At 46.3% G+C, this 16,549-nt stretch overlaps 2 protein-coding genes across 21 annotated transcripts in view; one reads left to right on the top strand and one right to left on the bottom strand.

The window, feature by feature from the left end:
• The window catches only part of LOC121536583 (peripheral plasma membrane protein CASK-like), a 218,932-nt gene that overhangs the window by 4,733 nt on the left and 197,650 nt on the right, over window positions 1-16,549 (bottom strand). For 10 of the 20 annotated variants that reach the window (XM_045211626.1, XM_045211628.1, XM_045211627.1 and 7 more), the window contains 5 exons: window positions 16,163-16,237; window positions 12,127-12,162; window positions 10,555-10,599; window positions 7,842-8,038; window positions 7,086-7,201 (listed from right to left, as the gene is read on the bottom strand). In XM_045211626.1, coding sequence (XP_045067561.1) covers window positions 7,086-7,201; window positions 7,842-8,038; window positions 10,555-10,599; window positions 12,127-12,162; window positions 16,163-16,237 — 469 coding nt within the window. The remainder of the gene's footprint in view (window positions 1-7,085; window positions 7,202-7,841; window positions 8,039-10,554; window positions 10,600-12,126; window positions 12,163-16,162; window positions 16,238-16,549) is intronic. The other 10 variants (XM_045211629.1, XM_045211631.1, XM_041843973.2 and 7 more) reach the window with 3 other exon arrangements.
• Window positions 1,721-3,317, top strand: LOC123482779. The gene is made up of 2 exons (XM_045211634.1): window positions 1,721-3,129; window positions 3,167-3,317. The coding sequence occupies exons 1-2, from the start codon at window positions 1,736-1,738 to the stop codon at window positions 3,300-3,302; spliced, it is 1,530 nt and encodes a 509-aa protein (XP_045067569.1). The 5' UTR covers window positions 1,721-1,735; the 3' UTR covers window positions 3,303-3,317.

Genomic DNA, 16,549 nt, shown 5'->3' with positions numbered 1-16,549 from the left:
TGAGGCATATGTATGATGTTAGAATTAAACTAACTACATCTGAAACACACAACACCAAAATAAACTAAATATATGGGTGAGGATGAAAACCAAAACACACACATGCAAATACATACACAAACTGAAAAGCTATGTTCTTTCCATTTTGTGCTGGATCTCTGTTGCTCTGAGCATGCGCAACTGGAACAAAACGGAAACATTGGGGGTAGTGCTGAGCAATTAGTGCTTTTTGAGGTCGGTTCGTTTTCGGTTCGATTGTTAAAAAATAATCACGGTTTTCAATTTTGGTTTCGATTATTTGGGTTGAATGCTGTAACAACACAGAATAAAACAATTAATAAAAGTCCCATGATGGTAGTGACTGTCCATTACTGCTTATCACTTATTAACCATAATTTCTTCACATCACTTTACTTTAATAAAATATTTCAGTTGTTGTGTATATTACATTAGTTTTATTTTATGACTTTATTATTTCATTCCAAGTCATCATCTCATCTCTGTAGAGCTGCTGCCTATGCTGTCTGACAAAATCACTCTTTTAGTAGTTCTTCAAAGTAAATAAGACATACTATTATGACTGCTGAATACCAACTATGAATCACTTAGATCATGTATTTTAGAGATACCTCATGAAGCAACAGCTGCTCTCTATATCCCCTCACGATCATGCATTCTTCTGCCTCTTCTGTAGCAGGCGTAAAAGAAACACAGACCGGACAAGTAGATGCACAATGGATTATGGTCATTGTAGTTAATTGCCACGTTTTATGCGCTAAGCTATGTAGAATATCGGCCTGTTGGAAACTACAACTCCCTACTACATCGCACAGTTCAGGCTGGATCTGATTTATCTCTACAGAAACTGTGCAATGTGTGCATTGAGCTCACAGAAAAAATTAGGAACAAAATTCAAATAATTAAACCGACATCATTCAATTAGTTTATTTTACCAAAAAATTATAAACATTTCGGTTAATCGCTCAGCACTAGTTAGGAGTGACAGCTGGTCAACTGAAGGGTTAATAATAACGCAAATAAAAAAATAGATGAGAGAGAGAGAGAGAGAGAGAGAGAGAGAGAGAGAGAGAGAGAGAGAGAGAGAGAGAGAGAGAGAGAGAGAGAGAGAGAGAGAGAGAGAGAGAGAGAGAGAGAGAGAGAGAGAGAGAGAGAGAGAGACACAGAGAGAGAGAGAGAAAGAGAGAGAGAGAGAGAAGAGAGAGAGAGAGAGAAGAGAGAGAAGAGAGAGACAGAGAGAGACAGAGACAGAGAGAGACAGAGAGAGAGAGTCAAACCAAGCCAAAAGAGGCGTTAGTTAGCCAGCTACTGTCACTGGTTGTTACTTACATGCAGAGAGGCCGTTTGGAGGGGGACAGCGTGAGAGATGGACAGGGTCATAACATGGTTCAGTTACACAACAATATAGCAGTTACCATAGATACAGCAATACAACAATACAACTCTGAAGCAGCAAAGCTCCGATGCGCTGCTTTATATTACTCACCCAACGGAGTAGGATGAAGTTGCTCCCAGACATTGATCTAAGGCCAGTTTTTGTATTTTAAGGTTAGGATTTGGGCAGGGTATACTGACCTGACCTTAGATACTGTATGTGTCTAAAGGGCAACTTCTACCCAGAGCGTCACATTCTGGCCTCTTGAGGAGGTAAAGTAGGAATGAAGCATCTTTATAGAGTTCAAACGGGACCTGGAGTCATAGGCCTCATACTGTGAACATGCTACCAGCTATCCACCACATTACCTTCCATTCTCTCACATGCTACCAGCTATCCACCACATCACCTTCCATTCTCTCACATGCTACCAGCTATCCACCACATCACCTTCCATTCTCTCACATGCTGCCAGCTATCCACCACATCACCTTCCATTCTCTCACATGCTACCAGCTATCTACCACATCACCTTCCATTCTCTCACATGCTACCAGCTATCCACCACATCACCTTCCATTCTCTCACATGCTACCAGCTATCCACCACATCACCTTCCATTCTCTCACATGCTACCAGCTATCCACCACATCACCTTACATTCTCTCACATGCTACCAGCTATCCACCACATCACCTTCCATTCTCTCACATGCTGCCAGCTATCCACCACATCACCTTCCATTCTCTCACATGCTGCCAGCTATCCACCACATCACCTTCCATTCTCTCACATGCTACCAGCTATCCACCACATCACCTTCCATTCTCTCACATGCTGCCAGCTATCCACCACATCACCTTCCATTCTCTCACATGCTGCCAGCTATCCACCACATCACCTTCCATTCTCTCACATGCTGCCAGCTATCCACCACATCACCTTCCATTCTCTCACATGCTACCAGCTATCCACCACATCACCTTCCATTCTCTCACATGCTGCCAGCTATCCACCACATCACCTTCCATTCTCTCACATGCTGCCAGCTATCCACCACATCACCTTCCATTCTCTCACATGCTGCCAGCTATCCACCACATCACCTTCCATTCTCTCACATGCTGCCAGCTATCCACCACATCACCTTACATTCTCTCACATGCTGCCAGCTATCCACCACATCACCTTCCATTCTCTCACATGCTACCAGCTATCCACCACATCACCTTCCATTCTCTCACATGCTGCCAGCTATCCACCACATCACCTTCCATTCTCTCACATGCTGCCAGCTATCCACCACATCACCTTACATTCTCTCACATGCTGCCAGCTATCCACCACATCACCTTCCATTCTCTCACATGCTGCCAGCTATCCACCACATCACCTTCCATTCTCTCACATGCTGCCAGCTATCCACCACATCACCTTCCATTCTCTCACATGCTGCCAGCTATCCACCACATCACCTTCCATTCTCTCACATGCTGCCAGCTATCCACCACATCACCTTCCATTCTCTCACATGCTGCCAGCTATCCACCACATCACCTTCCATTCTCTCACATGCTGCCAGCTATCCACCACATCACCTTCCATTCTCTCACATGCTGCCAGCTATCCACCACATCACCTTACATTCTCTCACATGCTGCCAGCTATCCACCACATCACCTTCCATTCTCTCACATGCTGCCAGCTATCCACCACATCACCTTCCATTCTCTCACATGCTGCTATCCACCACATCACCTTCCATTCTCTCACATGCTGCCAGCTATCCACCACATCACCTTCCATTCTCTCACATGCTGCCAGCTATCCACCACATCACCTTCCATTCTCTCACATGCTGCCAGCTATCCACCACATCACCTTCCATTCTCTCACATGCTGTACCTGATGACAATGAGACTACATTTAACATCAGGCTATGTGTCATGCAGGGAACACAGTAGGAGTGACTCAGATATGAATGAGATATGAATGCTTAAGAGAGCAAGCTAGAAATGTATAGCAACCCAATAACATGCTTTGCTGTTACTGGGAGAAGCAATATGAACACTGACAGCTGGTTCTTTACACCTAGAGCGGGAATGCATCTCTGGTATCATGCACTTGTACCGATGCAAGAACAAATGGATTACAGCATGGTATACTACAGGTACATGCTTAAATGACTGGTATATTCTGTATGCCTGCCATTGTAAGTGATTAACCCTTTACCATCCACACTAACCCTTTACCATCCACACTAACCCTTTACCATCCATACTAACCCTTTACCATCCACACTAACCCTTTACCATCCATACTAACCCTTTACCATCCACACTAAGCCTTTACCATCCATACTAACCCTTTACCATCCATACTAACCCTTTACCATCCATACTAACCCTTTACCATCCATACTAACCCTTTACCATCCACACTAAGCCTTTACCATCCATACTAACCCTTTACCATCCATACTAACCCTTTACCATCCACACTAACCCTTTACCATCCATACTAACCCTTTACCATCCATACTAACCCTTTACCATCCATACTAACCCTTTACCATCCATACTAACCCATCCATACTAACCCTTTACCATCCACACTAACCCTTTACCATCCATACTAACCTTTACCATCCATACTAACCCTTTACCATCCACTCTAACCCTTTACCATCCACACTAACCCTTTACCATCCATACTAACCCTTTACCATCCATACTAACCCTTTACCATCCACACTAAGCCTTTACCATCCATACTAACCCTGTACCATCCATACTAACCCTTAACCATCCATACTAACCCTTAACCATCCATACTAACCCTTTACCATCCATACTAACCCTTTACCAACCATACTAACCCTTTACCTTCCACACTAACCCTTTACCATCCATACTAACCCTTTACCATCCATACTAACCCTTTACCATCCATACTAACCCTTTACCATCCACACTAACCCTTTACCATCCATACTAACCCTTTACCAACCATACTAACCCTTTACCTTCCACACTAACCCTTTACCATCCATACTAACCCTTTACCATCCATACTAACCCTTTACCATCCATACTAACCCTTTACCATCCACACTAACCCTTTACCATCCACACTAACCCTTTACCATCCATACTAACCCTTTACCAACCATACTAACCCTTTACCATCCATACTAACCCTTTACCATCCATACTAACCCTTTACCATCCACACTAACCCTTTACCATCCACACTAACCCTTTACCATCCATACTAACCCTTTACCATCCACACTAACCCTTTACCATCCACACTAACCCATCCACACTAACCCTTTACCATCCACACTAACCCTTTACCATCCATACTAACCCTTTACCATCCATACTAACCCTTTACCATCCATACTAACCCTTTACCATCCATACTAACCCTTTACCATCCACACTAACCCTTTACCATCCATACTAACCCTTTACCATCCATACTAACCCTTTACCAACCATACTAACCCTTTACCATCCATACTAACCCTTTACCAACCATAATAACCCATCCATACTAACCCTTTACCATCCACACTAACCCTTTACCAACCATACTAACCCTTTACCATCCATACTAACCATTTACCAACCATACTAACCCATCCATACTAACCCTTTACCATCCATACTAACCCTTTACCATCCATACTAACCCTTTACCATCCATACTAACCCTTTACCATCCATACTAACCCTTTACCATCCACACTAACCCTTTACCATCCATACTAACCCTTTACCATCCATACTAACCCTTTACCATCCATACTAACCCTTTACCATCCACACTAACCCTTTACCATCCACACTAACCCTTTACCATCCATACTAACCCTTTACCATCCATACTAACCCTTAACCATCCATACTAACCCTTTACCATCCATACTAACCCTTTACCATCCACACTAACCCTTTACCATCCACACTAACCCTTTACCATCCACACTAACCCTTTACCATCCACACTAACCCTTTACCATCCATACTAACCCTTTACCATCCATACTAACCCTTTACCATCCATACTAACCCTTTACCATCCACACTAACCCTTTACCATCCATACTAACCCTTTACCATCCATACTAACCCTTTACCATCCACACTAACCCTTTACCATCCACACTAACCCTTTACCAACCATACTAACCCTTTACCATCCATACTAACCCTTTACCATCCATACTAACCCTTTACCATCCATACTAACCCTTTACCATCCATACTAACCCTTTACCATCCACACTAACCCTTTACCATCCATAATAACCCTTTACCATCCACACTAACCCATCCACACTAACCCTTTACCATCCATACTAACCCTTTACCATCCATACTAACCATTTACCATCCACACTAACCCTTTACCATCCATACTAACCCTTTACCATCCATACTAACCCTTTACCATCCATACTAACCCTTTACCATCCATACTAACCCTTTACCATCCATACTAACCCTTTACCATCCACACTAACCCTTTACCATCCATACTAACCCTTTACCATCCACACTAACCAATCCACACTAACCCTTTACCATCCATACTAACCCTTTACCATCCATACTAACCATTTACCATCCACACTAACCCTTTACCATCCATACTAACCCTTTACCATCCACACTAACCCTTTACCATCCATACTAACCCTTTACCATCCACACTAACCCTTTACCATCCATACTAACCCTTTACCATCCATACTAACCCTTTACCATCCATACTAACCCTTTACCATCCATACTAACCCTTTACCATCCATACTAACCCTTTACCATCCATACTAACCCTTTACCAACCATACTAACCCTTTACCATCCATACTAACCCTTTACCAACCATACTAACCCTTTACCATCCATACTAACCCTTTACCAACCATACTAACCCTTTACCATCCATACTAACCCTTTACCATCCATACTAACCCTTTACCATCCATACTAACCCTTTACCATCCATACTAACCCTTTACCATCCACACTAACCCTTTACCATCCATACTAACCCTTTACCATCCACACTAACCCTTTACCATCCATACTAACCCTTTACCAACCATACTAACCCCACCTTACAGTCTGTCTATTCCCATACCTACCTACCTACACACACACACACACACACACACACACACACACACACACACACACACACACACACACACACACACACACACACACACACACACACACACACACACACACACACACACACACACACACACACACACACACACACACACACACAGAGCTGCTTCCAGTACGTGAGTCATCTCTTTAAATGCCAACCTGCTCCATATCTGAGCTTGCCCTTGCGCCCCAGCACCAGGTCTCCCTGCTATTTCTGGCATGACTGTGTCACTGGAGCCAGTGGAGGTTTCAAGGGTCTGCTACCTGAATTCCCTGCTCTCGCTGTCCTCCCTGCCCCCACATTCCCTGACCACCTCTCCCTTGTTCCTTGACCACACCTCCCTCTCCATCTCCTTCATCCCCCATGCCACCTTCTCACACGTGAGGCCCTCACATTCCATGCAGTAACAGCTGAGGAACATTCTGACTGCATGACTGTGTACTGTACTGTACGGTGTGTGCACATGGGAATGTGTGTGTGTGTGTGTGTGTGTGTGTACCTGCGTTGTGCTTGGCCAGGTACTTGTCTTTGTACTGTTTCTTCTTCTTGCCAAACCAGGTACAGCTGGCCTGCTGCTCCTGCTTGGTCTTCTCCATGGCGATACACGCCACACGCCTGCAAACATGACCGGAAATACACACAATGAGAGCTAAACTAAATCACCTGCTCAAACATTGTAGACATTTTGAGGGGTTCTTTGAGTGTGCGTTCTGGTTTTCTCTAAATCTGGATTCTGTGTGTGTTAAGTTACTCGTCTCTAGTTGGCCAGGTGGTTTCTAAGTCTCAATGACTCTCTCTAGATATTGATGGAGATCTGGGTTCTATCGCTGTGTGTGTGTCTCCTCACCACTCCTGGTGTTCTGGTGTTCAGTGTGTGTGTGTGTGTGTGTGTGTGTGTGTGTGTGTATAGGTGTCTCCTCACCACTCCTGGTGTTCAGTGTGTGTGTGTGTGTATGTATGTGTGTGTGTGTGTGTGTGTGTGTGTGTGTGTGTGTGTGTGTGTATAGGTGTCTCCTCACCACTCCTGGTGTTCTGGTGTTCAGTGTGTGTGTATGTATGTGTGTGTATGTGTGTATGCATGTGTGTGTGTGTGTATAGGTGTCTCCTCACCACTCCTGGTGTTCAGTGTGTGTGTGTGTGTGTATGTATGTGTGTGTGTGTGTGTGTGTGTGTGTGTGTGTGTGTGTGTGTGTGTGTGTGTGTGTGTGTGTGTGTGTGTGTGTGTGTGTGTGTGTGTGTATAGGTGTCTCCTCACCACTCCTGGAGTTCTGGTGAGGGTATGAGCCCTGCGGTGGAGTTCTTAGTGTTCTCCAGTTTTCCCTGCCACCAGTTGTGGTCGTCTTTACTGATGATCTGGATGATGTCACCGACCCGGAAGGGAATCCCAGCCTCCTTGCAGGGTATGAGGTCATCTCTGGAGGGGTCATACTCAAACTGGGCCCTCACATAGATCTGAGACACACAGACAGGAGTCAGCTAGAGGTCAAGATGGAGTGGGGGGAATGAGTCACTGATTAGGGAGAGGGGGAGGGAGAGAGAAAGAGGGAGGGAGAGAGAGCGAGGGAGGGAGAGGGAAAGAAAGGGAGGACGGAGAGAGAGACAGAGAGAGAGAGACAGAGAGAGAAAGAGAGCGGTTGTGTTGAGGAGATGGGATGTGCAATATTTCCTGTGATGCCCAGTTGCCAGGTTGGAGACCCGGAGAGGGAGGAGTGGCGTGTGGCTGTACAGACCAATGGGTTGCCAGATCGGAGACCTTTCCCTATGGGTAATTCTACCTCACGGGGGACACTCAAAGAAATAGCTGTGTGCTATAAATGAGCCTCTCAGTCCAGTTGCCAGGTTGGAGACCTGGAGAGGGGGGAGTGGCGTGTGGCTGTACAGACCAATGTGTTGCCAGGTTGGAGACCTTTCCCTATGGGCTGTGTGTATGTGGCTGCCTGGTAGTACCTCATAGGGGAATACAAAAGTTGTGGTATAAATTAGCATCTCTCTTCAGAGGTAGTACACAGAAGAGGACTTTATGTTGATTTTCATTAAATATATCTGAGAAGTGTATTGAGACCTTGTGATAATGCACTCTGAATAAAGTTTGACTTGACTAGTTACAATAATCCAAAGGATGTGGTTATTTATTGTGGTTTTAGTCTTCTTAGACTAAGTTAGATTCTACTGTATGGGATGTTATTTTGGTTAAATATATATACAGTGGGGAAAAAAAGTATTTAGTCAGCCACCAATTGTGCAAGTTCTCCCACTTAAAAAGATGAGAGAGGCCTGTAATTTTCATCATAGGTACACGTCAACTATGACAGACAAAATGAGGAAAAAAAATCCAGAACATCACATTGTAGGATTTTTTATGAATTTATTTGCAAATTATGGTGGAAAATAAGTATTTGGTCAATAACAAAAGTTTCTCAATACTTTGTTATATACCCTTTGTTGGCAATGACACAGGTCAAACGTTTTCTGTAAGTCTTCACAAGGTTTTCACACACTGTTGCTGGTATTTTGGCCCATTCCTCCATGCAGATCTCCTCTAGAGCAGTGATGTTTTGGGGCTGTCGCTGGGCAACACAGACTTTCAACTCCCTCCAAAGATTTTCTATGGGGTTGAGATCTGGAGACTGGCTAGGCCACTCCAGGACCTTGAAATGCTTCTGACGAAGCCACTCCTTTGTTGCCCGGGGCGGTGTGTTTGGGATCATTGTCATGCTGAAAGACCCAGCCACGTTTCATCTTCAATGCCCTTGCTGATGGAAGGAGGTTTTCACTCAAAATCTCACGATACATGGCCCCATTCATTCTTTCCTTTACACGGATCAGTCGTCCTGGTCCCTATGCAGAAAAACAGCCCCCAAAGCATGATGTTTCCACCCCCATGCTTCACAGTAGGTATGGTGTTCTTTGGATGCAACTCAGCATTCTTTGTCCTCCAAACACGACGAGTTGAGTTTTTACCAAAAAGTTATATTTTGGTTTCATCTGACCATATGACATTCTCCCAATCCTCTTCTGGATCATCCAAAGGCAGTCTAGCAAACTTCAGACGTGACTGGACATGTACTGGCTTAAGCAGGGGGACTGCAGGATTTGAGTCCCTGGCGGCGTAGTGTGTTACTGATGGTAGGCTTTGTTACTTTGGTCCCAGCTCTCTGCAGGTCATTCACTAGGTCCCCCCATGTGGTTCTGGGATTTTTGCTCACCGTTCTTGTGATCATTTTGACCCCACGGGGTGAGCTCTTGCGTGGAGCCCCAGATCGAGGGAGATTATCAGTGGTCTTGTATGTCTTCCATTTCCTAATAATTGCTCCTACAGTTGATTTCTTCAAACCAAGCTGCTTATCTATTGCAGATTCAGTCTTCCCAGCCTGGTGCAGGTCTACAATTTTGTTTCTGGTGTCCTTTGACAGCTCTTTGGTCTTGGCCATAGTGGAGTTTGGAGTGTGACTGTTTGAGGTTGTGGACAGGTGTCTTTTATACGGATAACAAGTTCAAACAGGTGCCATTAATACAGGTAACGAGTGGAGGACAGAGGAGCCTCTTAAAGAAGAAGTTACAGGTCTGTGAGAGCCAGAAATCTTGCTTGTTTGTAGGTGACCAAATACTTATTTTCCACCATAATTTGCAAATAAATTCATTAAAAAATCCTACAATGTGATTTTCTGGAATTTCTTTCCTCAATTTGTCTGTCATAGTTGACGTGTACCTATGATGAAAATTACAGGCCTCTTTCATCTTTTGAAGTGGGAGAACTTGCACAATTGGTGGCTGACTAAATACTTTTTTCCCCACTGTATATATATATATATATATATATATATATATATATATATATATATATATATATATATATATATATATATATAAATATAACTATGGTTTAGCCATAGAGATAAAACATTTCCTAGGATGTCGGCCGTTTTATCTCTATGATGTAACACTGTGGAGGCAACACTATATCTTACCTTGACGGACATTTTATCCTTGATTGGAGGTCTGGGTACGACCATCTAGGATGTGAAAGCACCACACACACATCATGCAGTAAAACGACTACGTAGTGTCTACACACACAGTATGGTGAGTGGAGCGCGGGGGAGATGGAGAACGTTAAGCATTAACGCTACTATAGTGATGGTGAAGGATTAACATGGATGATGTCACTTTCAGTGTTGGACATAAATTCCACTTTATTTCAGTTTATTCAGAGGATAAATTGAAATTCACTTAATTTCGTGAATTGCCCGTTTCTGTTGATGAGGATTTTTCAATTCACAAATTGAACATTCTATTCATCCTCTGATTAGAGACTGACGTGTAATGCCATTTAATGTGCGACTGTGCAGTTCAGTGATGTAACTGCAGCCATGTCTCAGTGAGAAAGTGCTACTGTGGGCGACCTCTACTGGTGGCATCTACACACTGGATGTACGCAATGTCACTATCCCTTGGTTAAAGGTTTGCTTAGGTTTATTAGATTAAAGCTAAAGTCAAGTTACTCATTTGGTTTGCGCTGGTGTCTGGGTTTAGGGTGGGTGTTTGAGTCTACACAGACAGTCAGTGATGGTGTTTCTATTGGTTTGGGTTCCACAAAGACAATGATGAGGGGGGTGAGGAGGAGGGCGATGGAGGAGCTGGGAAGAGAGAGGAGCCGGGGTGGGGGACAGCACTGGAGGTCTGGAGCTCAGCCATCTTTTAGCATGGACAATGGACTATGGACAGACAGACTGATGGATAGACAGACTGATGGATAGACAGACTGATAGACAGACAGACTGATGGACAACTCACTCCTCCATGCGACTATATTATGATCATTCAATTGGAAGGTAAAATAATATCCAGGGGAATATGAATAGAATACGAGACTGACTTAGGGGAAAAGAGCCATATTTTAATATTTATATTTAAAGTCTACTCTGAAGTCTAGTTCCCTGTATCAGTCTTTCCAAACAGACCATTTTCTCTACCACAGGGGAGTTCAACTCAGGGTTATGGGGCCAGCTGGAATATTTAACAATCTGAATGCTAACTCCACAAATAGCATTGGATTGAATTCAGTCTGTGGTCTTTCTAGCGCAGACATATGTGAGCAGCTGGGGCAGATTTGGAGCCTAATGTGTCTTGGATTGAGGTCAATATCCAGTCGTGTCTCTTTGGGAGAGGTCATGTCTGACTGTAGCTCTACACATGATCCACTATCAAGTCTAGCAGACACTGTCCTGCTCTAAATGGAGGAACAGCTTGGAGATCAGTCTGTAGCCACAGTATATTAACAACATTGTAAGTGAATGGAGTCTACTCATATGGGTTGACCTTGGCAGTTAGTCAATGGAGGGCGGTGAGGTGGGGGGATAAGCATGTATACTCGCAAACACACTGTGTCTGTGCACATATGCGTAAGCACGCACGCACGCACACACACACACACATATGTGTAGAAATTGAATGAGGGGAAATGAATGGAGGAGTTGTGAGGGGTTGTGAGTTACAGTTGAGGTTGTGTGTTTTACAGGGTAGAGAGCGCTGGTATTCACCTGTCGACCCTTGGGTTGGATGGTAGACGGCAGATCCTGTAGAGAAAACGCCAGCAGTGACAGAGACAGAGAGTTTACACCAGAGAGAGGCAGGGGAACTGCCACAACAACACCATCATAATACAAGACAATCAAACACAAGTTCCCTCCTGTCACCAATCTTTAAAGAGAGAGAGGGTACAGTGATTATCAGTTAGCCATACAGACAGAGCTGAGCTTTAGTGTGTTAGAGCAGAGCTTCTGCAGGACAAATCTCTCTCTCTCTTTCTCTGTGTGTGCAGCAGAGAGCGGGTAAAGCAGCTTCAGCACCAAACTGTACAGCTAGTAGGTAGGTAGGTAGGTAGGTAGGTAGGGTAGGTAGGTAGGGTAACTAGGTAGGTAGGTAGGTAGGTAGGTAGAGGTAGTTAGGTAGGTACAGTAGGTAGGTAGGTAGGTAGGTAGGTAGGTAGGTAGGGTAGGTAGGTAGGTAGGTAGGTAGGTAGGTAGGTAGAGGTAGTTAGGTAGGTAGGTAGGTAGGTAGGTGAGGGTGGTTAGGTGGTACAGTAGGTAGGTAGGTGGGTAGGGAGGTAGGTCAGTGGGTGGGTGGGTGGGTAGGTAGGTGGGTACAGTGGGTGCAGGTGGGTGGGTGGGTGGTGGGTGTTGGTGGGTGGGTGGGTAGGTAGGTGGGTGCAGTAGGTAGGTAGGTGGGTGGGTAGGTACAGTGGTGGGTGGGTAGGGTGGGTGGGTGGGTACGTGGGTAGGTGGGTAGGTGGGTGCAGTAGGTACAGTGGGTGGGTAGGTGGTGGGTGGTAGTGGGTAGGTGGTGGGTAGGTGCAGTGGTACAGTGGGTAGGTGGGTAGGTAGGTGGGTACAGTGGGTGGTGGGTAGTGGGTGCAGTGGGTGGGTGGGTGGGTAGGTGGGTGGTGGGTGGGTGGTTGGTGGGTAGGTGGGTGGGTAGGCTGGGTGGGTAGGGTGGGTAGGTAGGCTGGAGTACAGTGGGTACAGTAGGTGGGTGGGTAGGTGGGTAGGTAGGTACAGTGGGTACAGTGGGTGGGTGGGTAGGTGGGTGGTGGAGTGCAGTGGGTGCAGGGAGGTGGGTAGGTGGGTAGGTAGGTGGGTGGTGGGTAGGTGGGTAGGTGGGTAGGGTAAGTGGGTGGTGGGTGGTGGGTACAGTAGGTAGGTAGGTAGGTAGGTACAGTAGGTAGGTAGGTAGGTAGGTAGGTAGGTAGGTAGGTAGGTAGGTATAGGTAGGTAGGTAGGTAGGTACGTAAAGGTACGTAGGTAGGTAGGTACGTACGTAAAGGTACGTAGGTAGGTTGGTAGGTACGTAAAGGTAGGTAGGTAGGTACGTAAAGGTAGGTAGGTAGGTAGGTACGTACGTAAAGGTAGGTAGGTAGGTAGGTAGGTACGTAAAGGTAGGTAGGTAGGTAGGTACGTAAAGGTAGGCTTGTTGTCTGGACCCTTAGTGAATGTAGTCTATCAGTGGATAATATTGGAGGTAGTCATACAGCCATACAGACAGAGTTGAGCTTTAGTGTGTTAGAGCAGAGCTTCTGCAGGACAAATCTCTCTCTCTCTTTCTCTGTGTGTGCAGCAGAGAGCGGGTAAAGCAGCTTCAGCACCAAACTGTACAGCTAGTAGGTAGGTAGGTAGGTAGGTAGGTATAGGTAACTAGGTAGGTAGGTAGGTAGGTAGGTAGGGTGTTAGGTAGGTCGTGGGTAGGTAGGTAGGTAGGTGGGGTAGGTAGGTAGGAGTGGTAGTGGGTGGTGGTAGGTAGGTAGGTGGGTAGTAGGTGGGTGGGTGGTGTTACAGTGGGTTGGGTTTGGTATGTGGTGTTTTGGTGGTGTGGTGGCTAGCTGGTAGGTGGGTGGTAGGTGTAGTTGAGTTGCAGTGGTGTGTTTGGTGTTAGGTATGCAGTGGTGTGTGGTGTTGATGAGTGGGTAGTTTGGTGGGTACAGTGGGTGGTGTAGGTGGTGTGGGTGGGTGGGTGGGTGGTGGGTGGGTGGGTGGGTGGTGTCAGTGGGTGGGTGGGTGGGTGGGTGGGTGATGTGGGTGGGTAGTGGGTCATGGGTGGGTGGGTGGGTGGGTACAGTGGGTGGGTGGAGGTGGGTGGAGTTGTTTTTTTTTGTTTGTGGTTTTTGTGGGTGGTGTTTTCTTTTTTAGGTGGGTAGGTGGTGAGTGAGGTAGGTAGGTAGGTGGTAATGGGTAGGCAGGTAGGTAGGTACGTAGGTGAGGTAGTAGGTAGGTACGTGAGGTAGGTAGGTAGGTAGGTACGTAAAGGTGGCTATTTGTCTGGACCCTTAGTGAATGTAGTCTATCAGTGGATAATTGGAGGTAGTCATACAGCCATACAGACAGAGTTGAGCTTTAGTGTGTTAGAGCAGAGCTTCTGCAGGACAAATCTCTCTCTCTCTTTCTCTGTTGTGCAGCAGAGAGCGGTAAGCAGCTTCAGCACCAAACTGTACAGCTAGTAGGTAGGTAGGTGGTGGGTAGGTAGGTAGGTAGGTAGGTAGGGTTGGTAACTAGGTAGGTAGGTGGTTGGTAGTGGGTAGGTGGGTAGGTAGGTGGGTAGGTGGGTGGGTAGGTGGGTAGGTGGGTGGGTAGGTAGAGGGTAGGTGGAGGTAAGGGTGGGTAGTGTAGGTGGGGTGGTAGGTAGGTAGGGTAGGTAGGTGGTGGTATTGGGGTAGTGGTGTGGTACGGTGGGTAGGTGTGGTAGTGGGAGGTGGTTAGGTGGGTGGGTGGGTGGCTGGGTAGCTAGGGGGTGTAGGTAGGTGGGTGGTGGTGGTGGACAGTGGTGGGTGGGTGGGTGGGTGGTAGGTAGGTGGGTAGGGTGGGTGGTGTGTTGTGATGGTGTTGGTGAGGTGCAGTGGGTGGGTGGTGGTGTGGTGTGGGTGAGTGGGTGGGTGGGTAGGTGGGTGGGTGGGTGGGTGGGTAGGTAGGTACAGTAGGGTAAGGTAGGTAGGTGGGTTGGGTGGCGTGCAGTGGGTGGGTAGGTAGGTGGGTAGCAGTAGGTGAGGTAGGTAGGTAGGTACAGTGGGTAGGTAGGTGGGTGGGTGCAGTGGGTACAGTAGGTAGTAGGTGGGTACAGTAGGTACAGTAGGTAGGTAGGTGGGTAGGGTGGGTGGAGGTAGGTGGGTGGGTACAGTAGGTGGGTAGGTAGGTAGGTAGGTACAGTGGGTAGGGGGTAGGGGTACGTAAAGGTACGTGGGTAGGGTGGTACAGTCACGTAAAGGTGAGGGTAGGTAGGTTGGTGGGTACGTAAAGGTGCAGGTAGGTAGGTGCGTAAGGTGCAGGTAGGTAGGTAGGGTACGTAGGGTGGGTAGGTAGGTGGAGTGCGTACGTAAAGGTAGGTAGGTAGGTAGGTACGTAAAGGTAGGTAGGTAGGTAGGTACGTAAAGGTAGGCTTGTTGTCTGGACCCTTAGTGAATGTAGTCTATCAGTGGATAATATTGGAGGTAGTTGTATAGGAACAGAGCTGTATAGGAACAGAGCTGCATAGGAACAGAGCTGTATAGGAACAGAGCTGTATAGGAACAGAGCTGTATAGGAACAGAGCTGTATAGGAACAGAGCTGTATAGGAACAGAGTTGTATAGGAACAGAGCTGTATAGGAACAGAGCTGTATAGGAACAGAGCTGTATAGGAACAGAGCTGCATAGGACCTGAGCTTTGTGTGTGAGGATTCCCAGTTCTTCCTTGTACTAAAGGTCTGTCAGCAGAAAGGCACAGCATTTTTACAGCACATGGCAGCGCTTTACAGCACATGGCAGCGTTTTACAGCACACCAATTTGTAAACGGAGATATCGGAAATTTGGCTAGATTTAAAGGTTGAAGGTTGTTCTGAACAGCCTGCCATGAGGGTGAGGAGTGGCATTCTGTGTAACAATCTCAAAACTTAATGTGGGAGATGGGGTTTCATCAAACTGGACAAATATATAATGATAACAGACAACAACTGGGAGAGAGAGTCAAAGGTCTGTGTTGGTCGACTTGGGGGAGAAGGGGGCAGTTTTGGTGTTTGGTTTGGTGTTCAGGGGTTGGGGTGGGGGTCCTTACCAAGATAAAACTGTTAACACTGGAGTGGCCAGTGCCATTGGCAGGGGATTGCCTGCAGTTGGAGGGGGACTCTCTCTGTAACAAAACGCACAGGTCAGACACACACTCACCACGCACGCACACACACGCACGCACGAGCACACACACACACTTCATTCCTATGCCTACTTTATAGGCGCACGCACGCACGTACACACACACGCACACACACGCACACACACACACACACACACACACACACACACACACACACACACACACACACACACACACACACACACACACACACACACACACACACACACACACACACACACACACACACACACACACACACACACACACACACACACACACACACACACACACACACACACACACACACAC

The sequence above is a fragment of the Coregonus clupeaformis genome, chromosome 37, assembly GCF_020615455.1.
Source record: "Coregonus clupeaformis isolate EN_2021a chromosome 37, ASM2061545v1, whole genome shotgun sequence".
Lineage (NCBI taxonomy): Eukaryota > Metazoa > Chordata > Actinopteri > Salmoniformes > Salmonidae > Coregonus > Coregonus clupeaformis.
Note: the sequence above shows the minus strand (reverse complement) of the source record. Positions and strands in the feature narration are given on the sequence as shown.